Source organism: Balaenoptera ricei, chromosome 14, assembly GCF_028023285.1.
Source record: "Balaenoptera ricei isolate mBalRic1 chromosome 14, mBalRic1.hap2, whole genome shotgun sequence".
Taxonomy (NCBI): Eukaryota; Metazoa; Chordata; class Mammalia; order Artiodactyla; family Balaenopteridae; genus Balaenoptera; species Balaenoptera ricei.
Genome location: NC_082652.1, coordinates 37,839,225 through 37,863,696, shown reverse-complemented (window position 1 = coordinate 37,863,696; position 24,472 = coordinate 37,839,225). Strand labels below are relative to the sequence as shown.

The following is a 24,472-nucleotide window of genomic DNA, read 5'->3' as shown; positions in this document are numbered from 1 at the left end:
GGCTGATCAGTGAAATGTTTTTACCTTTGCTGCATATCAGATACCCCATACTGCTGCACGGCTGTTTTATTATGCTAATTTATGACAAGTGTGTTTTTAAAAAGATTAAGGAATTATTCCAACATGCTGCTTATTTTCAAAGTATAGTTTAATGTCTAGGTACCAGCACGTGATAGAAATTTTAAGATTTAACATCTTCCTGGACTTTGAGACAGTTGGATCTACTTTTGTTTAAAGATTACATAGGAGAATGTGTTTTTTGCTAAAAGAATCAAGTAATGACGACTAAGCTGATGCCTGAGGTTAGTATGACTTTCAGCTGAACTTGTTCTGATTGGTAGGATGAATTTTTTTTTCTATTTTTGTAAAACCATACCCAAGAAATTTTAAGCCTTTTCACTTAAAGCAAAAGCTGTTAAGCATTCAGCTCTAATTCACTTGAGCAGCAAGGAGCTTCTCCCAAACTTCACCATCTGGATACTGGTGTTTCTTTACAGATTCCTCCTTCATTTCTGTTGAATAACCAGCATCCTATCAAAGACAAAAAATGGAATCATGTTAATAACCACCTAGAACAAAAGTCATTTATTTTACTTATTTCTGCTGTTCCTAGAAATGCTTCTAAATCTAAGCCAGAGGCAACTGAATTAATATTTTAAAAATAAGTTTGCAGGTTGTTTGAAATGAGGGAGAGGGATGCACTTTATTGGCTGCTTCTCAGGATTAGTTAACTATTCACGCTTCCTTTGATAGTTCAACCTCTGTTGGTGAAAATGAGCCCGGATATCTTGAGCAGAAGGATAAATGGCGCAGATAACACAACTGCAGTCAAAACCTTTCACTAACTTGCTAGATGGTGCCGGGTTTTTTTTTAGTTTTGTTTTGTTTTGGGCAGGAAGGGCCCAAGGAGTGCATGTTTTCAGGTCCAGCTGGTGAGGAAAGGCTGGCATGAGAGAAGCCTTGTCAGGGGCATCCTGACCTTCAGGCCTGGGGAATTTGACTAACTAAAGAGCCGTTTGTTTCTAGATATTGCAGACAGACTCGAAGGAGACAAAGCTTTGTGCTCTGGGGTCTAGCTCCTGAGAAGAGTAGGGCAGGGCTGGCAGCACCTCCTGGGGGGGGCCTCCCTGGCCAAACTCACCTTAGGAGGCATGTAGGAAGCCTTCTTGATTATCACGGGGTACTTGAAGTGCTCGTGCAGGTGGTCGACGTATTCACACATCCTGGGAGGAAGGAATCGGGTTGGGGTAACAATGCCTTCAGTTAGATAGTTCATGTGATGCTGTTAGGGCAAAGGGGCGAGCACCACTAAGAAAGGATGGACTCTGCCAAGGCTTGGGCTGATACCATGTATTTCTATGTAAGTCCTCAGCCTCTGGACTTCAGGTTCTTCTCTGTAAGATAAAGCAGTGTGGGGGCTTGGATGAAATGAACTGTGAAGTATCTTTTAACTTAAGGTTTTGTGACCCAAAAGGCATCAATTTAGACTTAGACGTATCTGGGATTATTTGGGTGCCTCTAGCCAAAAGATGAACAGATTAAAGTCACCAAATGAGGTCCCTTCCAGCTACACAAATGATTTAGAAGAGCACAGGTTTTAGGATCAGACCAATCTGTTCAAATTTGGTGTCAGCCACTGTCTAGTTTTGTGACTTGGGGCAAGTGACCTAACTCTACTGCCTTACTTCAGCCATTGGTTAATGAACAGCTGAGATGAGCAGGCCGTGTGTCCAGTGCTGGGGACACAAAGGAACTGGTAAGAGAGGGCCTTGTGGTTTCAATGGCCGTAGATACCAAGTGGTTGACTATAATATGTACTGTGTATAATCTATAAAGAACAGGCTACAGATGAAGAACCGGCCCCTTGGGAGAGGACAGTGGGCCTTGAAGAATGAACAGGGAAGCGGTGCTCCACACACAGGATTACAAAGCAGGTATCAGCACATGGCATCTGTGTCTGGTGGCTGTCCCTCCTGCATGGTGGCATTCCCAAGCAGTGAGGTCTGCTTTCAGGGAGTGGCATGAGGTTCTCACCCACTCATGGGTGGGCATAGTGCCCAGTGGGTCAGGTCTGACCCTCTTTTTTGCATCCCTCAAAACTTTGCAGGACCTGTCAAGGTTGGTTGGAGCCCCCTCCCTTGGTCCTTTAAGGAACTGAAATGAGGGGGCAAAAGCAGAACAACCTAGGAGTGTTCATTTTCTAGTTTAAAATATCTCAGGCATATTAAAACCCAGAAAGAACCATTACTTTATAGTTGAAGTCCCCATAGACCCTCACAGGTCCCATTTCTCAATCCTGAACTTGATGTTCACCTTTCCCATGCATGTCCTCATGCTTTCACCATATACTCCTAGTGATCTTTCTGCACTATCGCATTTAATTCTGGGAGGAAAGAAAGGCATAATAAAGTCGTATGTCTGCAGGTGACTGGAAGGAGATTGTCCTAATTTAAAGCTCACCTGGCGCATGTTGAGATATAAGATGGAACTAAAAGATGCAGCCAGATCCTGAAGACTCCAGTGTTGGGAAGAAATTGGACAGAAGCAGAGAGTATACATATGATGAAAGCGGGGCTTCAGAAAGTCAGAAACAGAAGCTGTTTCTGGTTTCCATTTGGTTGCAGACTCTCCCCACCCCTCTTATGTACCTAGAAAACAGTAAGTCAGCTGCCAGGAAACCACGCTCTAGAAGAAAAAAGACTATTCAGTAGTGGGTCTCAAACTGCCTTTGAGTTATGGGATGTGCCAGTGGCCAGGGGTCTGGCCTGGATTGAGAGACAGTACTGAAGTTAATGCCACATCACTGACCTGTCTTTGAGGCTTGCAGAGACTGATATGAAGTCAAATATAATCAGGTGCTGCACCAGTTCACAGAGGCCAACTCCACCAGCATGCGGGCACACAGGAACTAAAAGTGAAGACAGATTTCCACTGAGTGCCAAGTAGGGCAGAGAGGGAGAAGTGAAGGAGAACCTGCGGCTTGGCTTGTTGCCTTCAGGTGATTAAATCATTAATATTTAGGAATGAAAATCATCAGAGATTCCCTGATTAAGCCTCAATGACAGTTAGAAAAAAGTCAAAATGGGAAACTCCAGAGGGAACCAGGCAGGGAAATGGTGTTTGGTCCGCGGCCCCGCGGTGCCCTTACTGTCAAACTTTTTGGCCATCAGCAGCACTGAGAGGTTCTCGTTGACACTCCCCAGCCTGCAGCTGTCGATCTGGAGAAACTGCAGGGCTTTTGCCTGTAGGAGTTGCTTAAATATCACTCTGTTGTGGCACTGGAAATAGAATTAAAATACACCCACAGAAGAGTCAGCCTCGGCCTTCAGGATCTGTACACCTGGCACTGTGCCCATTCCGAGTCTCTCATTGGTGGCCTCCTGGAAGCCCGGACTGTATTCATTTTTTGTTCTCACTTGGCATGAGGTGAGCCCTGACAGGCCAGGCGGGGACCTTCTGATCACTTCGTTACAGATTTGCTGGCAGAACCACATGTGTGTCACGTAAAAGTCACACCACTCGCCACCTATCAGTGCATAACCGCCACCTCAACTGGTAAGTGGGAGATGAAGCATCAGGATGAAATAAGGGGATGGCGATGAGCAGGTGGCACGGGCGACAAAACAGAAGCGTGGCAGAACGGCGCTGCTCCTTTTGCCGGGAAAGCCGAGAATCTGTTCCCTCACACAGCTCCGCTCGTGGGCCGCCTGCCGCGGGCTTTGGCAGGCGCTTGTGCTTCGTTTATAAGCACAAAAAGGGAACGCAATCATGTTTACCCAGTTTGGAAGCTGGCTTTCTTAAAACCACATGGTGCATATTAGGCCCCTGCAGCTTTAAGTTGCTGCCTTGTAAATTCCGATGAGCTACTTTGAAAGAGATAAATGACCGACCTTAGTCATAGGAATTGTAGAAGAACATGCAAACTCTTGACTATATATATCTTACTCCAGACTATGAAGTGGTCTAAGATGACCCAATTTCTAAGATTAAGAAAAATCTCCCAACTCAGAACAACACAGGTGATGTAGCCTAGCGTATGCCAGTGTCCCCAGTCAGTGGCCAGTGTGTGCTGACCCTGAGGAGACATCTCTTACCTGTTCTCCGGTGGCAACGCCAATTCCCAGGGGGACCAGTGCCTGTAAAATATAAGGCAACCTGATGTTATTTTCCTAAGTTTTTGAACTGAGACTCCTAATGTTTAAAAATATTTAGAGCTGTTCAGCTATCTAGAGCTGAAGAAGGAAACAGCCCTGCTGTCGAGCCGTGTGAAGTTTAAGGAGCCGCAGAAGGTGGTAGAGGGGGTTGCGGGGGGGTGCACTGGGCCATCTCTGTCTGACGCCAGTATGTGTTCCATCCCACAACCAGTTCCTCCCTGATTTCTCACCCATCCGGCAGCCTTTGGTTTAAATAGGGCTACTCGTGGAGCTTGCTCTGTCAGAGGATGCAAAAATATAGGGCTCCCAGAAGTTACACTTTCTCCTTATGAGTGATCCACCTGGCGCTCTGGCTTATCTGTGCTGTGAACCCGGCTAATGGGAGACTCTCCCTGAGAGACAGGATACTTCTCACATATTCTTACATATGAAAGGGAGAGAAGCCGGCCCGAATTCAGGTGAGTTTGCCCAGGAAGCGCCCTGGTTCAAGGGCTCTGTGGAAAGGGATGGGCAGCCTTCTCATGGGGAGGCCTGACCTTGACATTAGCTAAGCAAACCTTTGCTTGTGAATCAGCCAGAGGAATCTACACTTTGTTTCAATCTGGGTGAGTAAAATATTTGAGTATCAGATTTCTGTATTTACAAAGTATGGGAATCAGGTCTGTTAACCTTTGGATTGCTGGTAGCCTTTCAACTTTTAGCAATTTACTTTCTCTAAAATAAACAGAACTGTGAAAGGGAATATAAGCCCAGGAATCTTAGGATCTGTGACCAGCACTCTAGCAGCAGCAGCAGCAGGTTTTTTACCTTGGAAATGGTGGCATGCCCCAGAATGTCATCAGGGGAGGTGGGCTCCTCAATCCACAGGGGCTTGAACTCCGCCAGCTTCGCCATCCACTCCACGGCCTCGGGCACATCCCAGCGCTGGTTGGCATCCATCATCTGAAAGGAGAGAGAGACCCTTCGTGGGGAGGTGTGCCCGCTGCTGACCTTGCTGCAGGCTGTGGCTCCCAGGGAGGAAATGCTGTCACTCGGTGCCACTGACTGCTGGGGCCCAGCACACACCCATAACAAAGGGAGCCCGAGAGCAGCCACCAAGACGAACTCTGGCTCCAGATACTGTCTCAGAGGAGATGCAAGTCGCTCAGGGAGCCGCTGTGAGGTCCAGAAGTGCCCTGGCCTCGGCCCAGAAGTGCTTGCTGGCCCTGGAGCTCCAGCCTGATCTACATTTAGAAACCACCCAAATACATTTGTCTTGCAGGGTTCATCATTTGTAGGAACTGTTTTATCACATTCTGAATCATGCACAGTTAATACCGAGTTTGTTCAATAGTCACTTATTGGCTATTGCCTACTATGTGTTTGGCACAATAATAAATAACCCAAACTCTACCATTAATTAGGCATCTACTCTGCTAGACATTTAATGGATTTTGTCCCATTTTATATTTATAATAACCCTATGAGGCAGTTCACATTAACCCATCTTACAGACAAGAAAACTGACATGCAGAGAAGTAACTTGCTCAAGGACGATAAGTAAATGGTGAGTTCAAATCCAGGCCTCTCGCTCTAAGGCCTGGGCCCTCTGTGCAGCGAGACTGCCAGGAAGCCAGGTGCTGGGTGTGCAGAGACAAGAAAGGGCCTCTCCATCCCTGATACCATCACACTTGGAGAAGTCAGACACAGAGATGGATTTCTTTAGTAGAATGTTCTGAGTGGTTAGAGGTCCCTTGTGGGACGCTGTGGGAACCAGAGGATAGTGCGCCCAGAATCTATTTCTGTCATAAATTATTTAGATGAGAATGACCTCGCAAGACAAAACTAGCATTAATTCATGTATAAATAATGGGACTTTTGATCTTAGGTCCAGGACTCAAACTTCTATTTTAATATATGAAACATGCCTCCAAAAAAATATAAAAACATCTTGTGACTATGTTATGAAAATATTTTACACATAGGAGGAAATGTTTTATAAAAATACGTAGGAATGACTGATCCTTAACATTTATCTCTGCAAAAGTTCCAGCATTTCTTGAGCAATGGCTCCCTGAGACCCACCTACCTGAAGGTGGGTTGGCAGATTTGTTAAGAAGGGGGGTTGAATGATTGACATACCGGGGGCGCCAATGGGAGACCGGTTTGCTTAGGCGCATCTGTCCTAGCACAAAGAAACAATCCCTAAACCTGATCTTACTGAATTAGTTCTGCAGAATAAAAAACTACCAATCAGCCCCCTCAGTTTTTTGTTTTTTGTTTTTTTAAAGAATTTGCCTACTCCAAGAGCTCAAAGCTGTACTTCTGACATACGGTGTTAAAATTCCCAATGTTCTTTAATCCTTGCTTGAAACAAGTTGTATTTTGGCCCTGGACAAGGCTTCTCACATACAGCTGCTTGCTTCTCAGTGGCAGGGAGGTTATTTACCAGCGTCTTCTCAGGGCCGATCATGTTTCTGATGAGTCGGCATCTACGGATGTCATCCTGGAGATCAGCACCAACTTTTACCTTAAACCTATAAAATAAATTTGGTCTCGTAATTTAGATCTGTCCCCTGACTTGGCAAAGACACGTGGCTTTTCTGCAGAAGTGACTGTTTCTGTCAATAATTCACAGGTCGCATTTTCTAGTAAACTCTTGCCCTTTCCCAGTCAATCTTCAGATGAGCCACTCAAAAATAACCCTATAAGTGTATCTTTTTACTCAGTATCGGGGCAGTAACTCTACCTGCTGTCCTGAAGTCCAGCAATGGACAGAGCAGCTAGATCTTTAATAACATTGAGTTTTTGCTGTGCCATGAAGAGGAGTTAAGAACGGAAAAGGCATAGTCAGACTTGGCGGGTGAGCTGGCATCCTCTCCCTCACTCGCCAGCCTCTCCTACACACGGACGTCAGGCTGCCGCTTGGGAGCCAGGATGGCCCAAGGTCCTCCTTTCCACAACACCCACCCTCTGCTGACAAAAAAGCCCCTGTCACAGCCTGTGCCATTCTCTCCCCCGCGCTCAGCACCAAACACACTAAAGATGACCTTTCTATCCTGGGTGGAAGCCTTAGCTTCTGGATGCTGGGCTTCCCATGCTCAGGGGCCTAGGAAATCTCTCCTCGGCCTTCTCTGACTCAGCGGTGTCTACTCCAGCCTTTCCTGGGTACATGGAGGGAGGGAAGGTGCCAGCACTTACTGAGCACCTGCTACCAATCCCGGCTGTGCTGGTCCTTTTCAGAGACAGCGACTTTGAGGAGAACCATGAGATATTATCATTCCCATTTTATAGAGAGAAAATGAGGTTCAGAGAGGTTGAACAATTTGCCCATGGTCACACAGCAGGCAGGCACTGCAGGAGATGAAGGGAAAAGGCATGATGTTGATTCCAAATCCACCACATCCCAAGCGTCTTTCCACTGCTTCATGCTGCCTCCATCAAGTTCTCAGTCCCCAACCCTTTACTTAGCTGAGGATTCAACCAGAATTCAGTGCTTCTCAAAGTTCAGTGGGTAGGCAGATCACCCAGGGATCTTGTTAGAATGCAGATTCTGATGCAGCAGGTCTGGGGTGAGGCCCAAGATTCTGCACTTTTTTTTTAAAAGTTGGTCGGAGATCTTTTTTTTGGTCCTTACTTATTAAGCAACCTGTACAAATGGTTTTCTAAACCTACCGCAAGTGGCAGCAGGGCACGCTAGTGCTCCTGCCCCACAGACCACACGGAGCAGCAGGAGGCGGTGGCCAGACTGTCGTGCAGAGAGCCTGGTGACGGGTCCCAGGCACAATGTCCACCCTGAGCAGCACGGATGGACTCAGTGACCAGATCATAAGGTGATGGTCCCTCTGTGTCCTGCACAGCTTTGGGATTCGGGGCCACTGCCCACCATAGTTTACCCCAAGGAAACCCCAGGAGGCCCAGGGGTCCATAACCACACAGGAGAAGGACAGAAGAGAAGGCAGAGGGTTAGTCTGGAGAGGAGGTGGCCTGGGGAAGAGGGGGGCCAGGCTCTTGGGAGAAGAACTCCAAAGAGAATTATTGCGACCAGTGGCTGGAAGTTATAGGGAAGCAAAGGGTCTGCTACATTGAAGCTCTTCTAACACTCAGAGCCTTCCAACAACGCACAAGTGCCCTACAAGCTCTCTGCCTCTGGAGGTTTTCACGTAGAAGCTGAATCAAAGCTTGTTACTATAGTAAAGAGTAGATTTCTAGATCAGGGCTGGAAATCAATGATCTCTTTCAACTCTGATGTTCCAGGACTCTAACTAGACTCATAGCTCGTCTTTGAAGAAAGAGCTTCAGCTGAAATTTCCCTTGTGTGTCCTTACACACCAGACTGCTCCGGGCGAATCCTGGCCTCCTTGGTGCCTTTGGATCCTGGCTCCTCTCCACCGACCAGCCTCTCTTGCTAACTGGAGAGTCAAGTTCACCCAAATAAGTTACCTGGTCCAGCCGTCCTCCAGCGCCTTGCTGCAGAGCTGTGGGGAGAGGAGCAGAGCCGTCACCACACACTCTCCTAGGTCTAAGCAGCACCTTGGCCATCTCTGATGCGGCTTCACAAACGCTACGGCTGTACCATGAACCAGAAGAACAACCATGTGTTGAAATTCAGAGCAGAAACAGCTTAGCCAACAGAGCATGACCGCTTGGTGACTTTCTTTCCTCATCTCTATGGGAACCATTTCATTAATGGTCACAACATTCCTCGTTGGGGAATGGAGCATTTCTGTCCCTCTTTTTAAAGCCAGGATGTTCTGTGGCATCCACACAATGAGTGGATAAAAGAGTAACAAACAGAAGCTAGTCTCCCCCCTCTCTCTCTCCCTCAGCGGCAGGCGAGCGCAGGGTGACGGGAAAGGGCAGTAAGGCAGCCAGGCGCTGACCGCCCGCCAGGGGCCACCACGTGCTGCGAGCATCACACCACGGCAGCATTCATCGGCATCCTCAAAACCCCCCAGGACAGCTATTATTTCCCCACTTCGCAGTGAGGAAACTGAGGCAGAGCACGGTTAGGGCTCACATTGCACCATGTTATGCTGCTGCCTCTGCCCGGGAATCGGCTTCCCCCTCCAGGGCCGAGGTGGGGCTCACCAGCTCACGGGCCCAGCGTCCACAACGGAAACAGCTTTCCTTTTGCTCACGTCCAAGGACCTCCAGGGTGAGGCCTGGGATCCCTAACGATTCAGAAAGGCTAAGAGGAAAACATGACGTCTCTCCAGAAAGCCTGTCTAGAAAACCAGGTTCAAGCGCCCACCTGCTTCAGCGTGGCGTCCGAGTAGCCCAGCCAGGCGCATGATGTGGTGTAGGCAGGGTAGCCGTGCGCCAGCATTTGCTCTTCTGTGGAAACACGACGCTCGTCAACATTTTGTGTTTGCGGGACCTTCAGCTTTAGACTTGCCCGTGGCTAAGGCGCTGCCCACAGAGAATCCAGCTGTTCTCCTGCCCGCCCTGCACAGGCACCCGGAGGCGGTGCGGATCCCAAGGATGTCACACCCAGGGCCCGGGATACCCTCTGGGACGCCCTGCTGGCCAAGGCCTTGCCCGTGGCGTGCGGTGTAACCCTAAAACTAGCCTTGCTCCCAGCAGTGGCCGAAGTGAACTCTGACCTAAGAGGTCACACCAGGAGGCCGCTGCATCTAGACTCAACCGTCTGTCCATGGGCCTGCTGCAGGGGGATGATGCGAACCCCTGGACGCTCAAGGACGGGGACACTCAAAAGTGCACAATGATAGCAAAAATAATGAATTTCCTCACAACCCACCTCGCTCTTTTTTCCCAACTTGACCTTTCCGCAGGATTTCTGGAAAAAATAAAAAGCATTATCACTCTTTCAGACAACAAAGCACTCAGCCCCGTTGCTTCCATATTAGAATGGACCAGAAAGCTCCCAGTTCCTGGGCATGACTCACCATAGGCTTCCTCCTCTGTCAGGACGTCGGTGATGTACCTAAAATCTAGGCAGGATACCAGCTTCCTGGGGTCCTGGCAGCAAGATAGCAGGTAGGAAAGGCCCACATCAATTCACAAGTGGATTATGTTTCTAAGAATCTGCTGGACATGGGCTTATTCTGTCCGGGAAAGGACCTTTGGGTCCCCTTCTCCTCCCTCCCTGAAGTCGGGGCTTTGGCCTCACTGGGGAGGCCCACATTCTCGGCTGGGTCTCTGGCGAGACCTCCCCACCCCAATCTAAGTCAGTCAGTTTGGAAGCAGGTTGTACTGTGACCAATAGTACTCTGCTGTAACCCTTAAATATCATAAAAGCTCTCAATGCTGAGATTCTTCTTCTTTTAAGACCACTGGCATTGAAACAGGGAACAGGATCCAAAAGAATGAAAAGTCCACAGGTGGGATTTCAGGCACCTTCCTAGTGGCCCCAAATCATTCAGTTCTGGGGGCCACCTCCAGCACCCCTCTGAGAGGCCAACCTTGAGCCTGCAGGTGGCTCAAGAGGTCCACGTCCTTCCCCTTCAGATGGCACCCCCATGCCACCCGCAACCATGTCAGAGAGATGATGTTACAGCCTCTCGTTTTCACTTTCCTCCAGAGAAGGGACAACGTCTGCCGGCCCAACAGTCTTCAAGGCCATGGTTCTTTGTTTTTGTTTTTTTTTTTTTTTTTTTTAGTAACTTTATTTATCTATTTATTTTTGGCTGTGTTGGGTCTTCGTTGCTGCGTGCGGGCTTTCTCTAGCTGCGGCGAGTGGGGGCTACTCTTCGTTGCGGTGCGTGGGCTTCTCATTGCGGTGGCTTCTCTTGTTGTGGAGCACAGGCTCTAGGGCACACGGGCTCAGTAGTTGTGGCTCGCGGGCTCTAGAGCGCAGGCTTAGTAGTTGTGGCGCACGGGCTTAGTTGCTCTGCAGCATGTGGGATCTTCCCGGACCAGGGCTCAAACCCGTGTCCCCTGCATTGGCAGGCGGATTCTTAACCACTGCGCCACCAGGGAAGTCCCAGGACATTCGTTTGTTAACCACCAGATTTTCAGCAACCATCTAAGGCATCGCCCCGAGCCAGATGATGCTCAGAGAGGTTAAGCAGCATGCTCAAGGTCACACAGCCAGGAAGTGGTGGAGTCCAGACTCAAAGCCAGGTCTGCCTGGGTCTGAAGTTCACTCCCCTTAACCTGCCCAGAGGTTTTTCCTCCTTGGCAGCCAGGTGCTCATCCCTGATATCAACAGGTCAAGGAGAAAGGAAACGGCAGGGGCACATCTTTAGAATTCACCGTGGGCTCCTTCCTCAAGAGTCTGATCTGCCATTTGCTCTTGGAGTCAAAGTGACCAGATAATATTTTAATAATAACATCTTGCTCATCAGAGTTTGTAAGGCACTTTTCTCAATTGGTCTTTAAACCAATTCTATGGAGTTTCTAGAGAAGTTATGATTATCCCCTTTTCACAGTTAGGAAACGGAAACTCAAGAATTTGTATTGTATGTGTAAGCAAGTGCCACAGTGGGGGAGGCAGGACCATCGGACCTCCCTGCCTGCATGAGCACAGCTCTTTGTTACTTCAAATACCAGAAAAAGAATATTAGACTTGGGACTTCCCTGGTGGTCCAGTGGTATAGAATCCGTCCTGCAATGCAGGGGATGCGAGTTTAATCCCTAGTTGGGGAACTAAGATCTCACATGCCGCGGGGCAACTAAGCCCGTGCGCCACAACTACTGAGCCCACATGCTCTGGAGCCTGCGAGCCACAACTAGAGAGAAGCCCGCACGCCACAACTGGAGAGAGAAAAGACCCACGTGCCACAACTGGAGAAAGAAAAGACCCCCATGCCACAACTGGAGAGAGAACCCACACGCCGCAACAAAGAGCCCGCACGCGGCAAAGAAAGATCCCGCGTGCCACAACTAAAGACCCAACGCAGCCAAAAAAAAAAAAAAAAAAGAATATTAGACTTTACTGGGTTTTTGTTTGATCAGCACTACAGTGATTGATCCAGAGACAGTGCTGAATGTATTTACTGATTATCAAAAGGCAAGTAATCCATGAAATCCATTTCATTTACAGAAACAATGAGAATATTAAAGAATTTACTTACCATGTCAACAAGTAACTTCCACAGAGGCTTGAAGAAAAGAAAAGATTTGTAAAATGTGTGAAGTACCCACTTGTTTTCTGACAGTAAATGCACTAGTGGCGAATTCCCACTATCAGACTAACACCTGCCTGCCTGCCCACCGGCTCACGCTGCCTCCCAGCCCCTCGCCTCTGCCACCCCTTCTTGCTCAGCCCTTTCTAACCTACTCCGACAACAACCTGACTGTGGCCAGTACCTCTCAGCGGAGACGAATAATCGAACAATTCTCCGTATGTCACTTGGGAGCCTGCTGTGCATTTGCCTTTGCTCGTAGAGGAAGTGTTTGTGCTGCAGGGTCACAGAGGTGCTGCCTGGAGGATTACCTTTCCCTCCTGCTTGGCCCACAGGTCCCACACGGCATTGAGAACGGCCGCCGTGGCCAGATGCACCACACCCTTCTCGGGACCAATCTGGTTAGGAAGCAAAACACACCAGCACTTCTTAGAAAAGAAAAAGATATTTAGGTCGGGGCTTCCCTGGTGGCGCAGTGGTTGAGAGTCCGCCTGCCAATGCAGGGGACACGGGTTCGAGCCCTGGTCCCGGAAGATCCCACATGCCGCGGAGCGGCTGGGCCCGTGAGCCACAATTACTGAGCCTGCGCATCTGGAGCCTGTGCTCCACAACAAGAGAGGCCGCGATAGTGAGAGGCCTGCGCACCGCGATGAAGAGTGGCCCCCGCTTGCCACAACTGGAGAAAGCCCTCGCACAGAAACGAAGACCCAACACAGCCAAAAATAAATAAATAAATTAATTAAAAAAAAAAAAAAAAAAAAGAGAGTAAATCCTAAGAGCTGTCATCACACACACAAAAAAAAAAAAAAAAAAAAAAAAGATATTTAGGTCTTCTAGCCAGGGACACGTTTCATGAATTAAAAGGCAGCGATGGAAACTCACTTAGAGGGTAAGCTCTTTTTCAATAGTTTCTAACCTATAGAAGATTTGCAAGAATAGCACAAAGAACTCCTGTATATTTCTCTCTCTCTCTCTTTGTATATACATATATACACACATATACACATATGTGCAGAAAAATAAAATATATAATATAAACTTATTTTACTGAGTAATTTGAGAGTAAGTTGCAAATATCATGCCCCTTTAACCCTAAGTACTTCAGAATGTAGCTCCTAAAAACAAGGACATTCTCTTACATGACCACAGAATAAGGATCAAATTCAGGGAATATATAACATTGATAGAATACTATTACCTACAAAGACAGTCCATAATCAAATTTCACCAATTGTCCCAATAATGTACTTTGTTGTATTCACATATTGCATTTAGCTGACATGTCACTTTAGTCTCTCTTTATCTGAAGCAAATTTTCTTCTTTTTAAAAATGATATCAATATTCTTAAAGAGTACAGGCCAGTTGACTTACACAATGCTCCTCCATCTGGGTTGGTCTGCAGCCCCATCATGATTAGATTGCAACGTTGCCACCACATTTTTTTGTTAGGGCTGTTATCTTTTAGCGCTTGGGTAAGTCAGTATCCTTTAGGCTTCCCCACTGTGTGGTTACCATTTCCCTCTCTAAGTAAGGAGATTAATATTGCCCCCAAGTTTTAGCATCCATTGGTGATTCTTGCCTCAATCAATTACAGGTATGGTTGTAATATGGTAGTTTTCTAATGTTACCATTCCTCTTATATTAGTGTGTATTCGATTGTAATGACAAAGTTTCCCTTGTTGGTTGGTTGTTTGCTATCTGAACGGACTCATGGTGTCTTAGGTTATTCAGTGACTTATACGCATCACCACCACATTTATTTTGATGCTTGAATTGTCCCAGATTCGACCAGTGGGAACTCCTTCGAGGGGATGCTTTAAAAGCAAGTTTCACTTGGTTGGCAGAAATTAAGAATGAAATCCGAGGCAATGTGGACAATGTGCCTTTCTCTGTGCATGGACAGGAGACTGAGCACTTAGGAAAAGACAGAGCTGATGTCAGGAGACATCGGCAAGGTCTTGGCTGCTGGACTGACCTTACTGTGATAAAATCCTCTCTCTAGAACCTCATTTTCTTCATGCTTTGAACTTAGGGTTCAAATATAGCCCTATACACATAAAGGTGCTCTGGTCTTTCTCTTCTTAACCTTTGACCTTCTCTTACATTTGTCCTTAATAACCTCCTCCCACAACTTCAATTCTACTCACATTATGTCTCCCTTAAAAAGGTTGTCCATTCAGCACTTTATCCTCTAGAGGGTCTAGACCACTTCTTCCCATCCAGGGAGCAGAGATGAGGTCCATAAGGGCAGAGATAGCTCTCAGGATCCAAATATGTCCAGATTCAAGTCTTACAGAAAGGAACAGATTACCTCAAAATACTGATTGCCCAAATGGTTCAAGCCCTAATTTATCTGAATAAAATGTTTTACCTTAAAATTATAAACCTGTGTCTATTTTCACAAATGCTGCAATCAAAGGACATGAGACCTGAGTTATTTATAGAAGTGTTTTACAAAACAGGTGCCTTACCCATCTGAGCTGCCCGTCGCTCGTGAGCTGTCTGTAGAAGCCTCTGAAATCACCAACAATGTCCCCAAGGTCCTTGTTAAGCAGGTGGGGGACCAGGGCATTCACAGCACAGACAACTATTAAAGGGGATTTAATTCTTGTTTAGTTTTGGTGTAAATAAATTAAGACACGCAAGCACCACAAACAATCTAATGTGGGCATTAATGAAAATAATTTTAAATACAAAAGGTACATGCCTTTAAAAATTGCCCCAAATATGTCTTCTATGGTAGTCATAACTAATAGCACACACTAATAGCACACAATAGAATAGCTGTTAATCTATATACTGAGCTTAATTTCTGAAAAGAGCAAACCCATTTTGATTGACAGAGCCACAGATCTGAAAGTTTAAATCATGTTCCCAAATCATTTTCCTGTTCACTTTGTAAAGTGTCCATATGTCAGCTTCAAAACCAAACCTTGCTAATTCATTGTTCCTAAGGAATAAGACTCTGACTTATAGAATTTTTTTTAAAAATGCCTTTTCATCATTGTCAAGTGTAGAAAGTATCTTGAATTCACAGCATAACTCTATTAAAAATGAAATGAATTTGCAATTAGCTTAATACTTACATGTAAAATGTTAAACTACATGAAAACACTTTTCATAAATGTTAAATTTCTTACCATTGACTTGTGATAGACTACATTTTTCATAACTAATTTCAAGGTTAATCTTCATTTGGGTTAGCATTACCATCAATTACTTATTTTTGGTGTTCTACTTAAAAAAGACTTTATTGTGTTATTTCAGATGAACAAGTAAAGTAACAAACTGTATGGGAAAGATCCTTCTATCCTTTGCTCAGTCTATGTGTAAATGGCCAAAATAATCAAACCAAGTCATCAACTTAGCCCTAAAGCAATGAATTTATTATTAAAAATTTTGATCGACTTCTGTTTGGTATAGCCACTGCTTCAATATTAAAATTCTCATATCATTTCACAAGATAGTTGTAGAGGCACAGTTTTACTATCAGTCAGATCTTAGGAGAAAGATGTTTTGCAAGTATTTAAAACATGTTCTTAGGATATGCTTGGCCTCTGTGTGACACAGCCCTCAGATGACTCGCACTGGCTCTCACACAGAGCATTTAGGGCTGATCCACACCTTCCGTGTTCTCTAGGGCTTTTGTTAATGGAATGCAGACTGATTCCAGTTCAGGTACTCATTCCCTAGAACTGTGAGAAGACAGAGTGCTCCCCACTCCTTGATGGTTGGTGCTCTTGGATTAAAGACATCTGAAGAACAAGCCAGCGACTCAGAGAGTCCGTATCATTATCTGCATCAAACCTCTGATCTACTGAGATGGTTGCTGAAAACCATGGACTGTTCACATCACAAAGCAAACACATTTAACAAATGTTGAGGATGGGCTCATCTTTCACAGCTCTAAGAGAAGCGCAAGCAACACTAATATATTCACCTAGAGGATGTGGATTCTCCTCGCTCAAACTGAGGCCACTGCAGGAAGTTTACTAAAATTTGGTGCCTTTCATAGAAATTTGGGCGGTGGTGGTCTGACTCCAGTGTGGAGAACAGTCTACTTCAGGTGTGCATGTCTGAAGCGATGGGTGGGAAATCTGTCTGGAAACACTCGGCCTTGAAGGCAGCTCCGTGCTGACTGAGGCCAGGGTTCTCTCCTGTGACTACATCTGTCCAGGACTCACTTCCTGGGACCTCCTGCCCGGGAGGGACAAGTCAGTAAAGGCTATGGAGGACCGTGGGTCTGAGCTCTCATGCTGGCGAGAACCCTTATGGCCATTTTTTCTCTTTAAAAATTATGCTTTTTTCACCTCTTTTTCTTTTCCTATTAAAAGAAACTATATTGGTCTCATTTATACATAAAAAAATCAACCATAACTTTCCCCGCTCTCTCACATATAGGTGCTCTCTTCACAGTAATGAGGAAAGCATTGTTTTCTTTCTGTTTTCTTGGATCATAAAAGATGATTAGGTAAGTAGGCTGATAAAAGCTGCAGAAGAACCGTGATGAGCTAATGGAATTTTTTTCAACTTTAATTTGAACACCACGTAACACGTTCAGTGAGACGGCAGTGGCAGTGAGTGAGTCACCAGAAAAGTGCAACAAGGTTAAAATTAAAATGGGTTCCATCATGCTGTGGTCTGAAACAGGCGGAAGCCACCTCCATCACCACAAAAGAGCCATTTGTTCCAGGCACAGAGAGATGGAAATTGATTTCTCCTGCTCGAGGCATCCATTGGGACAGTGTGGGGAGGGGAGGGGAGGGGTCAGGGAGGTCCCCACACAGTGAACTCAGCAGCACATCTGTCCCAGGGACCACATGACGGTGCAGCGTCCCTCCACTGCGGGCCCAGTTCCAGGTCCTGGCTGTTAACAGAGAGTGGTTCTCATGGCTTGTCCCAGAACACATCTTGTAAGCTTGCTGAGTTTTGTACAAACTTTGGGGGCCGCCCTGTGTGGTTGGAGAAAGCAGCTTCATAAAGTGCTCAACTTACACCAGAGAATTAAAGTTGCAGGAGAAGCTGATACACAGCTCAGCAACCTGTGGGGGTCAGCGGTCACTGCCTGGGGGAAAACATCAACAGTGAATAGTTGACTTAGGGGGAGGGGGTCAGGGAATCATTGCCGAGGTGCCTCCTTCTGACCAGCCAATTCCTAGTTACCCCTCAAGGTTCATCTCAAAACCTCACCGTTGCTCTGAAGCCATCCTGACCCTCCTGGACAATGAACTAACCTTCTTTCCATGTAGCTTGTACTCAAAAAAAAAAAAAAAATAGTCCTTCTCGCACTGCACTAATTGATTCTTTTATGTCTGTCTCCCTGAGAAGTTTGTGCTTTCCTTCTCCTTGTACGTGGGACTCTGTCCCCTTTCTCTCTCTCTTTGTAAAGTCATTTCTGCAGCGCCTGGCAGAGCGCCTAGCACACAGGAGCACACAGGAGGCGTCTGCGGAAGGTCCAGCTGACAGATGACTGGACGGTAGCCCTGGGAGGAGCTGGAACAGCCTGATGGCATCCACATAACGCTCAAGAAAGGTTCCCTTGTCCTACACACACACACACACACACACACACACACACACACATACCTTTTATCTGCTCAATGATACTAAAATCGTTCAGTGGGTCAAGACTTTTCTTCTACAACTAGGCAAGGGCTGACAGTACAAATATCCATGAGGGAGGTATCGCATCACCACCAAAGTTAGAGAATCTATTTCCTCCCTTCCTGGACCCTCACCCTTCAACCTATCATAATTCGGCTTCAGCTCCTAATGAGCCGTTGAAATTGATCTGCCAGAGGTCTTCTTTTTGTACATATTGAATTTTGTACACTGTGCGTGCATTAAAAAAAACAATTATGCATTTAAAAAAAAAACAAGCAAATAATTTGTATGTAAATATTCTGGAGAGAAAGCACTCCAGGCAGTCAGGACTAACCGAGCGGCTGTCTGGGCCTCAGTTTCCTTATCTCCAAAAATGTGGACACTCAAGACCGCTGAGCCCTCATCCAGCTCTGAGAAAAGACAGGCTTTACTCACGGCTCAATGTGCATTCTTCACTATCTGCTCTTCCAGATGAGAGTTCTGAAACTGGGCAGGACCTACAGCCTTTTCTGCCCAGAAGAGCAGTGAACTTGAAACCAACTCGGTGTGGAATATTCAGAAAAGCAAGTAGACTCTGTGCACACAACAATAAGCCTTGTTCTGTGAATGCATGCCTGCCTACGTCATGTCCCTCACTCACTCAAGCAGTTCAGGTCCTCAAAGCTCTGCAGAGAAATCGGCTGAGATTCAAGGATTCACCTGCAGTCTATGGATGACTACAAGGAGAGAAGCCAAATTCTGCTATTTAAAAATTTATCCCAATGAAATAAACCATCAAACATTGTTTTTACTCACTTCAAGCAGTGTAAATATGGAGGAAAATAAGGTCAGAACTGGAATGTAAATGAAACTTAAGCATTCTAGAACCTCAAGGGATGTTCAACTCACCAACTTCAGTGCCTTTCCCCAGAGTGAAGGTGATTCCGTAGCCCTTGAGTCCATCTTCCGCATCCGTCTCCAAGACAACGTAGGCAGCTGAGTAGTCAGGGTCTGTGTGCTGCAGGGGAAATGCTCCCCCCAAATCCGCAAACGTGAGAAATCCCCAAATAAACCCGGGAATGACGTCACGTAAGAACAGAAAACACCAACAAGAGTTCCCATCAGAGGGAACTGTTCATGTTCCCCAAAGGAAACACAGGAGCTCTGAGTGGACAAAAGGAATGTCCTCCTGAAGGATGGCAGTTGGACTTGAGGTGAGAGTGAAGATCCAGGAATGAGATCTGGGAGTCTTTGGCATAAAAGTGGTCACTGAAGCCATGAACACAGAGGGGGTCTTAATGGGAGTGTGTGATGAGACAGGAAAGGCATTGAGGCCTGAGCCTTGAGAGGGAAGAAGGGGGTCAGTATAGGAAGAAGCAGCCAGAAGAGCAAGTGGTCAGTGAGGGAGGTGGGGGGGAGAAGACAGCAAGAAATGTAGACCAGGGTGAAGGACACTGGAAGAAGAAATAGAAAGGGCAGTTCCAAGAGAAGGAAGGAGACACAGGTCGACTTCAGGTTAAGGAGGAAGTAGATGTATGGGATGGAGGCAACAGGCATGGACCAGTAATCTAGGGTTCGGTGGGGAAGGGACAGAAATGGGGTGGAGAGGTGTAAGGGCCAAGTAAAGACTATTCCAAGGTGGGAAGCCCTGTCCATGTGGGATGGAGAGGGGCCACTAGAAAAGGAGAGACTGAAAATGAAAAGGGAACAGGCCCTGGCAGTCAGGAAAGGTGGGCATGGGGACACAGGCGTAAATCAGTTCTGGAGAAGGACATGCCTTACAGAATAAAGGGAAAGATGAGAGGGATGGCTGGAGGCTGATGTGCAGAGATAGGGCCAACGGCGCATTAGTCTTCAGTCTTTGTGGCGACACAGTGGCACAGGACTGGGTGGCAGAGGTGGGAGAGAGAGGTCTGGACAGCAGCTCCCGGGAGCTCAGCAGACAATGGGGAATGGAGAGGAAAAGTATGGCTGGGACAAGACATGGAAGCAACCTAAGTGTCCATCGACAGTTGAATGGATAAAGAAGATGTGGTACATATATACAATGGAATATTACTCAGCTGTAAAAAAGAATGAAGTAATGTCATTTGCAGCAACATGGATGGACCTAGAGATTATCACACTAAGTGAAGTCAGTCAGACAGAGAAAGACAAATACCATACGATATCACTTATATGTGGAATCTAAAATATGACACAAATGGACTTTACAAAACAGAAACAGAGTCACAGACATAGACAACAAACTTATGCTTACCAAAGGAGAAGGCGGGTAGGGATAAATTAGGAGTTTAGAATTAACATATACAAACTACTGTATATAAAATAGATAAACAAGAAGTATTTATTGTATAGCAGAAGGAACTATATTCAATATCTAATATAAACTATAATGGAAAAGAAAAAAAGAAGTCTGGCTGGGAAGTGGCAGGCTCAGCTGGAGCTGGGCTCTCTGGAACCGTAGTGAGCGCCTGGATAAGCGCTGGTAAGAGCACCGCAGGCCTGAGGGCTCCACGTTTCTTAAAAGGCTGGTAAGAAATCGTAACTGGAACCCACTGCTTGAACAAATATGGGGAACAGTTTCAGGGCTCCTTCATGAAAATACCCTACTTGTGATCAGGAAGGCTCGCTCTGCTGCTAAGTGCTGAGGGAGCTGAACTGCTGAGTGCTGCGTCCCGTGAGGGTGGGGGGAGCAATCCTCAGAGTCATGGCAGTACTGCTGAGGACTGACAAGCAGACTTTCGATTAAGAGGCACTTGGGGGGAGTTCCCTGGTGGTCCAATGGTTAGGACTCTGCGCTTCCACTGCAGGGGGCACGAGTTAGATCCCCTAAGATCCTGCATGCCTCGGGGTGGCCAAATAAATAAGTTAATTAATTAATTAATTAATTAAAAGGAAGGCACTTGGAAATCAGCATACAACACACACCATATCTCTGGGAGATAATACTTCAGTATTTATGAGCTTGCAATACAGGTGTCAGATAATAATCTCTCCTGACCCAGAGGTCATAAACCACTCAGGCCAGAGACAAATTCCATTTCCTAAATTATTCCACGGTAAGCCAGCAACCTTAACACTTCACAAATTCAAGGAAGAGAAAAGTGGAGGTCAGTGCTCTTCTGCTTCAGTTTCTTCATATGTAAACAGTAATTACAGCCACAGTTATTGCCAGCCTTCTCTGTGTCAGGCTCTCTACACACATCTCATTTACATGTATGAAGCAGACACTGTTATACCCATTTTACAGATGAGAAAACCCAGGCCTGGAGAGATTGTGTGGTTTCCCCACAGCTGCTACACCTCAGAGGGGCAGAGGTGACAGCACATGATCAGGTATTTGAATCTTACAAGTCAGTAAAATTTCAAACATTTGTTTGGAGATCCACAAAGGATTGCCCAGTGGGTGTGTTTTGTCATTTACCATAACATCATATAAGAAAGGACAAATAAGGCTTTTTAAAAGCAGGAAGAACCTAATCTCAGAATAAAGGACATTCTTTTAAGTAACTTTAGCACTTTTTAACAAGAGGCCATTTCAGGTACACAAAGAGCACAGGGAATGTAATAAACATCAGTGTGCCCTCCACCCAGCTTAAGAGGCAAAACTTTACAGTGTGAATGAAAGTCCTTGGGTACCCATTCCCCTCCCTCCATACAAGTAACAGATAATCATTATCCTAACACGGATGTTTCACACATCCATTACATACCCTGCAACTTTGTTTTTCCAGTGTGCCATGTGTGAGTGGGCCGGGAGGGGCAGTGAGGATCCAGTGGGGACAGGACTGGAGGAGACCCTGCACAGGACTCATATTTGGGAACCACTGCACTAGAAGGTGGTGGTGGCGTGGGGTGTCCCGCTAACACTCTCAGGGAGCAAAAATGCCCTTCAGTGCTTACTTTACTGCATCTCCAAAGGCTGACACCTACTTAACTCTTTACGTGACACATCCTCTATAATCATGCTTTCAGGTAACTTCATGAGAGCCCCCTCTCACACGACCCAGTTACTGCGAGTTTGCTCGTCTGGTTTTCCAGCCAGACTGTGACTCCTTCTCTTCACAGATGGGCCTCTTGGGTTAGGAGCTTTTCCAGGTCACACAGCAAGCTGTGGCGGAAGCAGGATCACCACCTAAAACACCCTGCCCGGGGCTTCCTGGTCTCCTTCTGGTTGAGAAGCTAGCGCTGTGTTTTAGGGTTTCACTGGTGGGAACCTAACAACATCGTTTTGCAAATACGATTCGCATTTCCAGCAAAATGAGAATTGTAAACGTAAAAACAGGAAATACTAAACGTCAGCAAAGAAAGGAAAGGTAAGAAAAAAGAAAAAAACCTAGAAGGGTGGAGAGTCTCTAGATACCTTCATTCCCCTTCCTGACCTGTCCACTTACAAAAGCAACGGTTCCAAGGTTGGGAACCTTCCTGGGGTCCGTGGGGTGCCCCGCGCCTAAAGGGCCCAGCGTAGGCGGGGCGGGAGGGCACCGGCGGTCAGGCAGCGCTTACCATAGCGTCCGAGCCGTGGCCCCCGAGCGACGTGGGGAAGCGCACATCGCGGACCGAGAGCCGAGAGATCCTGCCGCGCACCATGTCGCCCGCACCCCGGGGCCGCCAACTCTGCGGGACACCCTCTGCACAGAGGCGGTGTGTGCAGAGCCCGGCACGGTGGGCGCTGATTGGCCGCGCGGCCCGGAGGCGTGACCGCGCTCGAGAACTTGGCGAACTTTGTCAACTTGGCCCGACTGGAGTGGCCAGCCCAGTTCAGGGTCCCATGACTCACACGTTTTTCGCGCCAAGTTTCCGCTCCGGGGAAGCTGCACCACAGGCGGACTCGTTCAGGTTCTCCACCCACCTCGCTCCGCATCGGCGACCCCGCAGGACCCTGCTCCGCCCAGACTAGAAACACGCAAAGTGACCTTACCGGGAGCGGTGCCCGAGAGTGTGAGTCCGGTCAGAGTGCGATCGCCTAGCAGCAGGTTCGGGTCAGCTCAGCCAGGCGGCAGGTCAGCCAGGATAGCCTTGGGCTAGAAGATCCTAAGGGTCTTTAAGTGACCTCAGCCTGTTTACCACCTGATAAACTAAGAGGCGGGTCACCATTTATTACACCCTTGCTGATGCAGAGTGCTTTAAATACATGACCTCTTATCCGCCCAACCCTACAAGGTAGGCAGGTCATGTCCACTTTATTGGTGAAGGAATGGGGATTCGGAGAGATTGATTTAAGAGACGTGCCCAAGGCCACACAGCTAGTTAAGTGGCTGAGAGTTCTAGCTGCAAACCCAGGGCTCTGTCCTCTGGGTTGCAGGGACTCTGGGGTTCAGAGCTATAGGATCCCTCTGACAGCATGGTGAAAGCTATGGACACCACCCCCTCCAATGTGCACCTTTAAGTTTTTATACCATTTTGGGGGGCGGGGGTCACTGACCCCTTGCCTTGTAGTACAGCAGGCCACCTTTCAGTTCCTACTTCTGGGGACTGCTTTGAAAATTAAATGTTTGGGAAGCAGTGCTATATAGATATTCCATTAATATATGTTCCTGTTGGTATGGCAAGGATGTTTTCAGGGATACCCAGGTCACCTCTGCGGCTCACGGATGCAAACCCCATTGAATGAATTCCTTTGGCTAAAGACTGAGATGGTTAACTCAAATGCCTACAGAGGCTGGGTGGACACCAAGAAGCAAGGGTGGGGGGAGGCGTGAGGCAAGAGGCAGTCACTGCAGCTAAGGGGCAGCCAGTTAGCTCCAGCTGATTGTGGCCCTGTGGGAATTAGAGCCCGGATTGCTGCATCTTCACATTTTCCAAGGGAAGTCTGAAATTCGAATGTTAATAGGAAATAGCCCTTCTTTTCCCTGTCCTACCCACTTTGCCATTTAGATAATTTTACATATGGATCAACATTTATTAACACTTAATTGTGTTACCTATTTGTTCACCCCTATTTTTTGCTTTCTTGATTTTGGGGGTTGGGGGATATGCTCAATTTATTTTTTTCAGAATGGGTCTCTGGCCTGGGTAATATATTCTGAGTACTTTGTGTTCTGAAGATGTCTTTGTTTTTCTTTCAGATTTGAAGGATTTTATTGCATAGAATTCTTAGTTCAAATGAATACTTTTTAAAGTAATGTTAAGTCTCATTCTTTAAAGAATAAGCTGAGTTTTTTTTTTTCCACTCTCTGGAAAATGTTTGGATTTTCTCTTTATGGTTTTAAAATATTACTAATATATGTTTAGGATTAACTTAAGTATTAATCTTACTCTACAACTGATGGATTCTTTCAAGCCAAAAGCAATGTATTGCTCTGGAAAGTTTTCTCTACTGTTCCTTTCATTGGTTCTTCCTCTTCATCTGGAACTTATGTTGGTTTGATATTAAACCTCTGAATCTGTCACCCATGCTTTAACTTAAACAAAAACAAAAAAACCACAACTTTTTTGACTCTTTGTTGAGTTCTGGGCATATCCTTTGGTTTAATATTCCAGCTCACTGACTGGATCAGTTTATCATACAGGGAGAAGCCTGGCTACCCAGCTATTCCAAATGCTGACCACACCCCCCATCCAAATCCCTATAATTAATAGCCCCATTACTTCTAGGAAAAATAAAGTAAAAGGGACAGGATTTATACTCCCATCTTATACAGCTAGAAAACCAGCTAAAA

The 24,472-nt window shown here is 46.5% G+C and overlaps 1 protein-coding gene and 1 long non-coding RNA gene across 8 annotated transcripts in view; one reads left to right on the top strand and one right to left on the bottom strand.

Moving 5' to 3' along the window:
• Positions 1–130: 130 nt before the first annotated feature.
• ENOSF1 (enolase superfamily member 1) lies at positions 131–23,869 on the bottom strand. 6 transcript variants are annotated; one of them, XM_059894149.1, is made up of 16 exons: positions 22,317–23,865; positions 18,717–18,839; positions 14,696–14,811; positions 12,535–12,621; positions 12,173–12,199; positions 10,043–10,115; positions 9,895–9,933; positions 9,388–9,470; positions 8,577–8,611; positions 6,583–6,670; positions 4,962–5,096; positions 4,095–4,136; positions 3,149–3,278; positions 2,809–2,908; positions 1,142–1,223; positions 131–531 (listed from the first exon to the last, which is right to left on the bottom strand). In XM_059894149.1, exons 1-16 carry the CDS (start codon positions 22,672–22,674, stop codon positions 430–432), a joined length of 1,620 nt encoding a protein of 539 aa, XP_059750132.1. In that variant the 5' UTR covers positions 22,675–23,865; the 3' UTR covers positions 131–429. The 6 variants fall into 6 exon arrangements, 5 of the variants coding, with proteins under 5 accessions (XP_059750132.1, XP_059750134.1, XP_059750133.1 ...); XM_059894151.1 differs by having other exon boundaries at positions 18,717–18,825; positions 22,317–22,477; XR_009497217.1 differs by lacking the exon at positions 131–531 and adding an exon at positions 2,461–2,648 and having other exon boundaries at positions 1,140–1,223; positions 22,317–23,869.
• LOC132347553 (uncharacterized) overlaps positions 22,560–24,472 on the top strand; it is a 64,847-nt gene continuing 62,934 nt past the window's right edge. For both annotated transcript variants that reach the window (XR_009497219.1, XR_009497218.1), the window contains exon 1: positions 22,560–22,751. This is a non-coding gene — a long non-coding RNA (uncharacterized LOC132347553). The remainder of the gene's footprint in view (positions 22,752–24,472) is intronic.

Bases quoted from the DNA above. Each gene is read 5' to 3' on its own strand.
- ENOSF1 (XM_059894149.1), bottom strand. From the start codon at position 22,674: ATGCGGAGCGAGGTGGGTGGAGAACCTGAACGAGTCCGCCTGTGGTGC. The intron at 4,137-4,961 runs GTAAAAAACCTG...TATATTTTACAG, and splicing joins GGCATGCCACCATTTCCAAG to GCACTGGTCCCCCTGGGAAT. The intron at 1,224-2,808 runs GTCAGTGATGTG...CCTTCCTCCCAG, and splicing joins TCTGCAAGCCTCAAAGACAG to GATGTGTGAATACGTCGACC.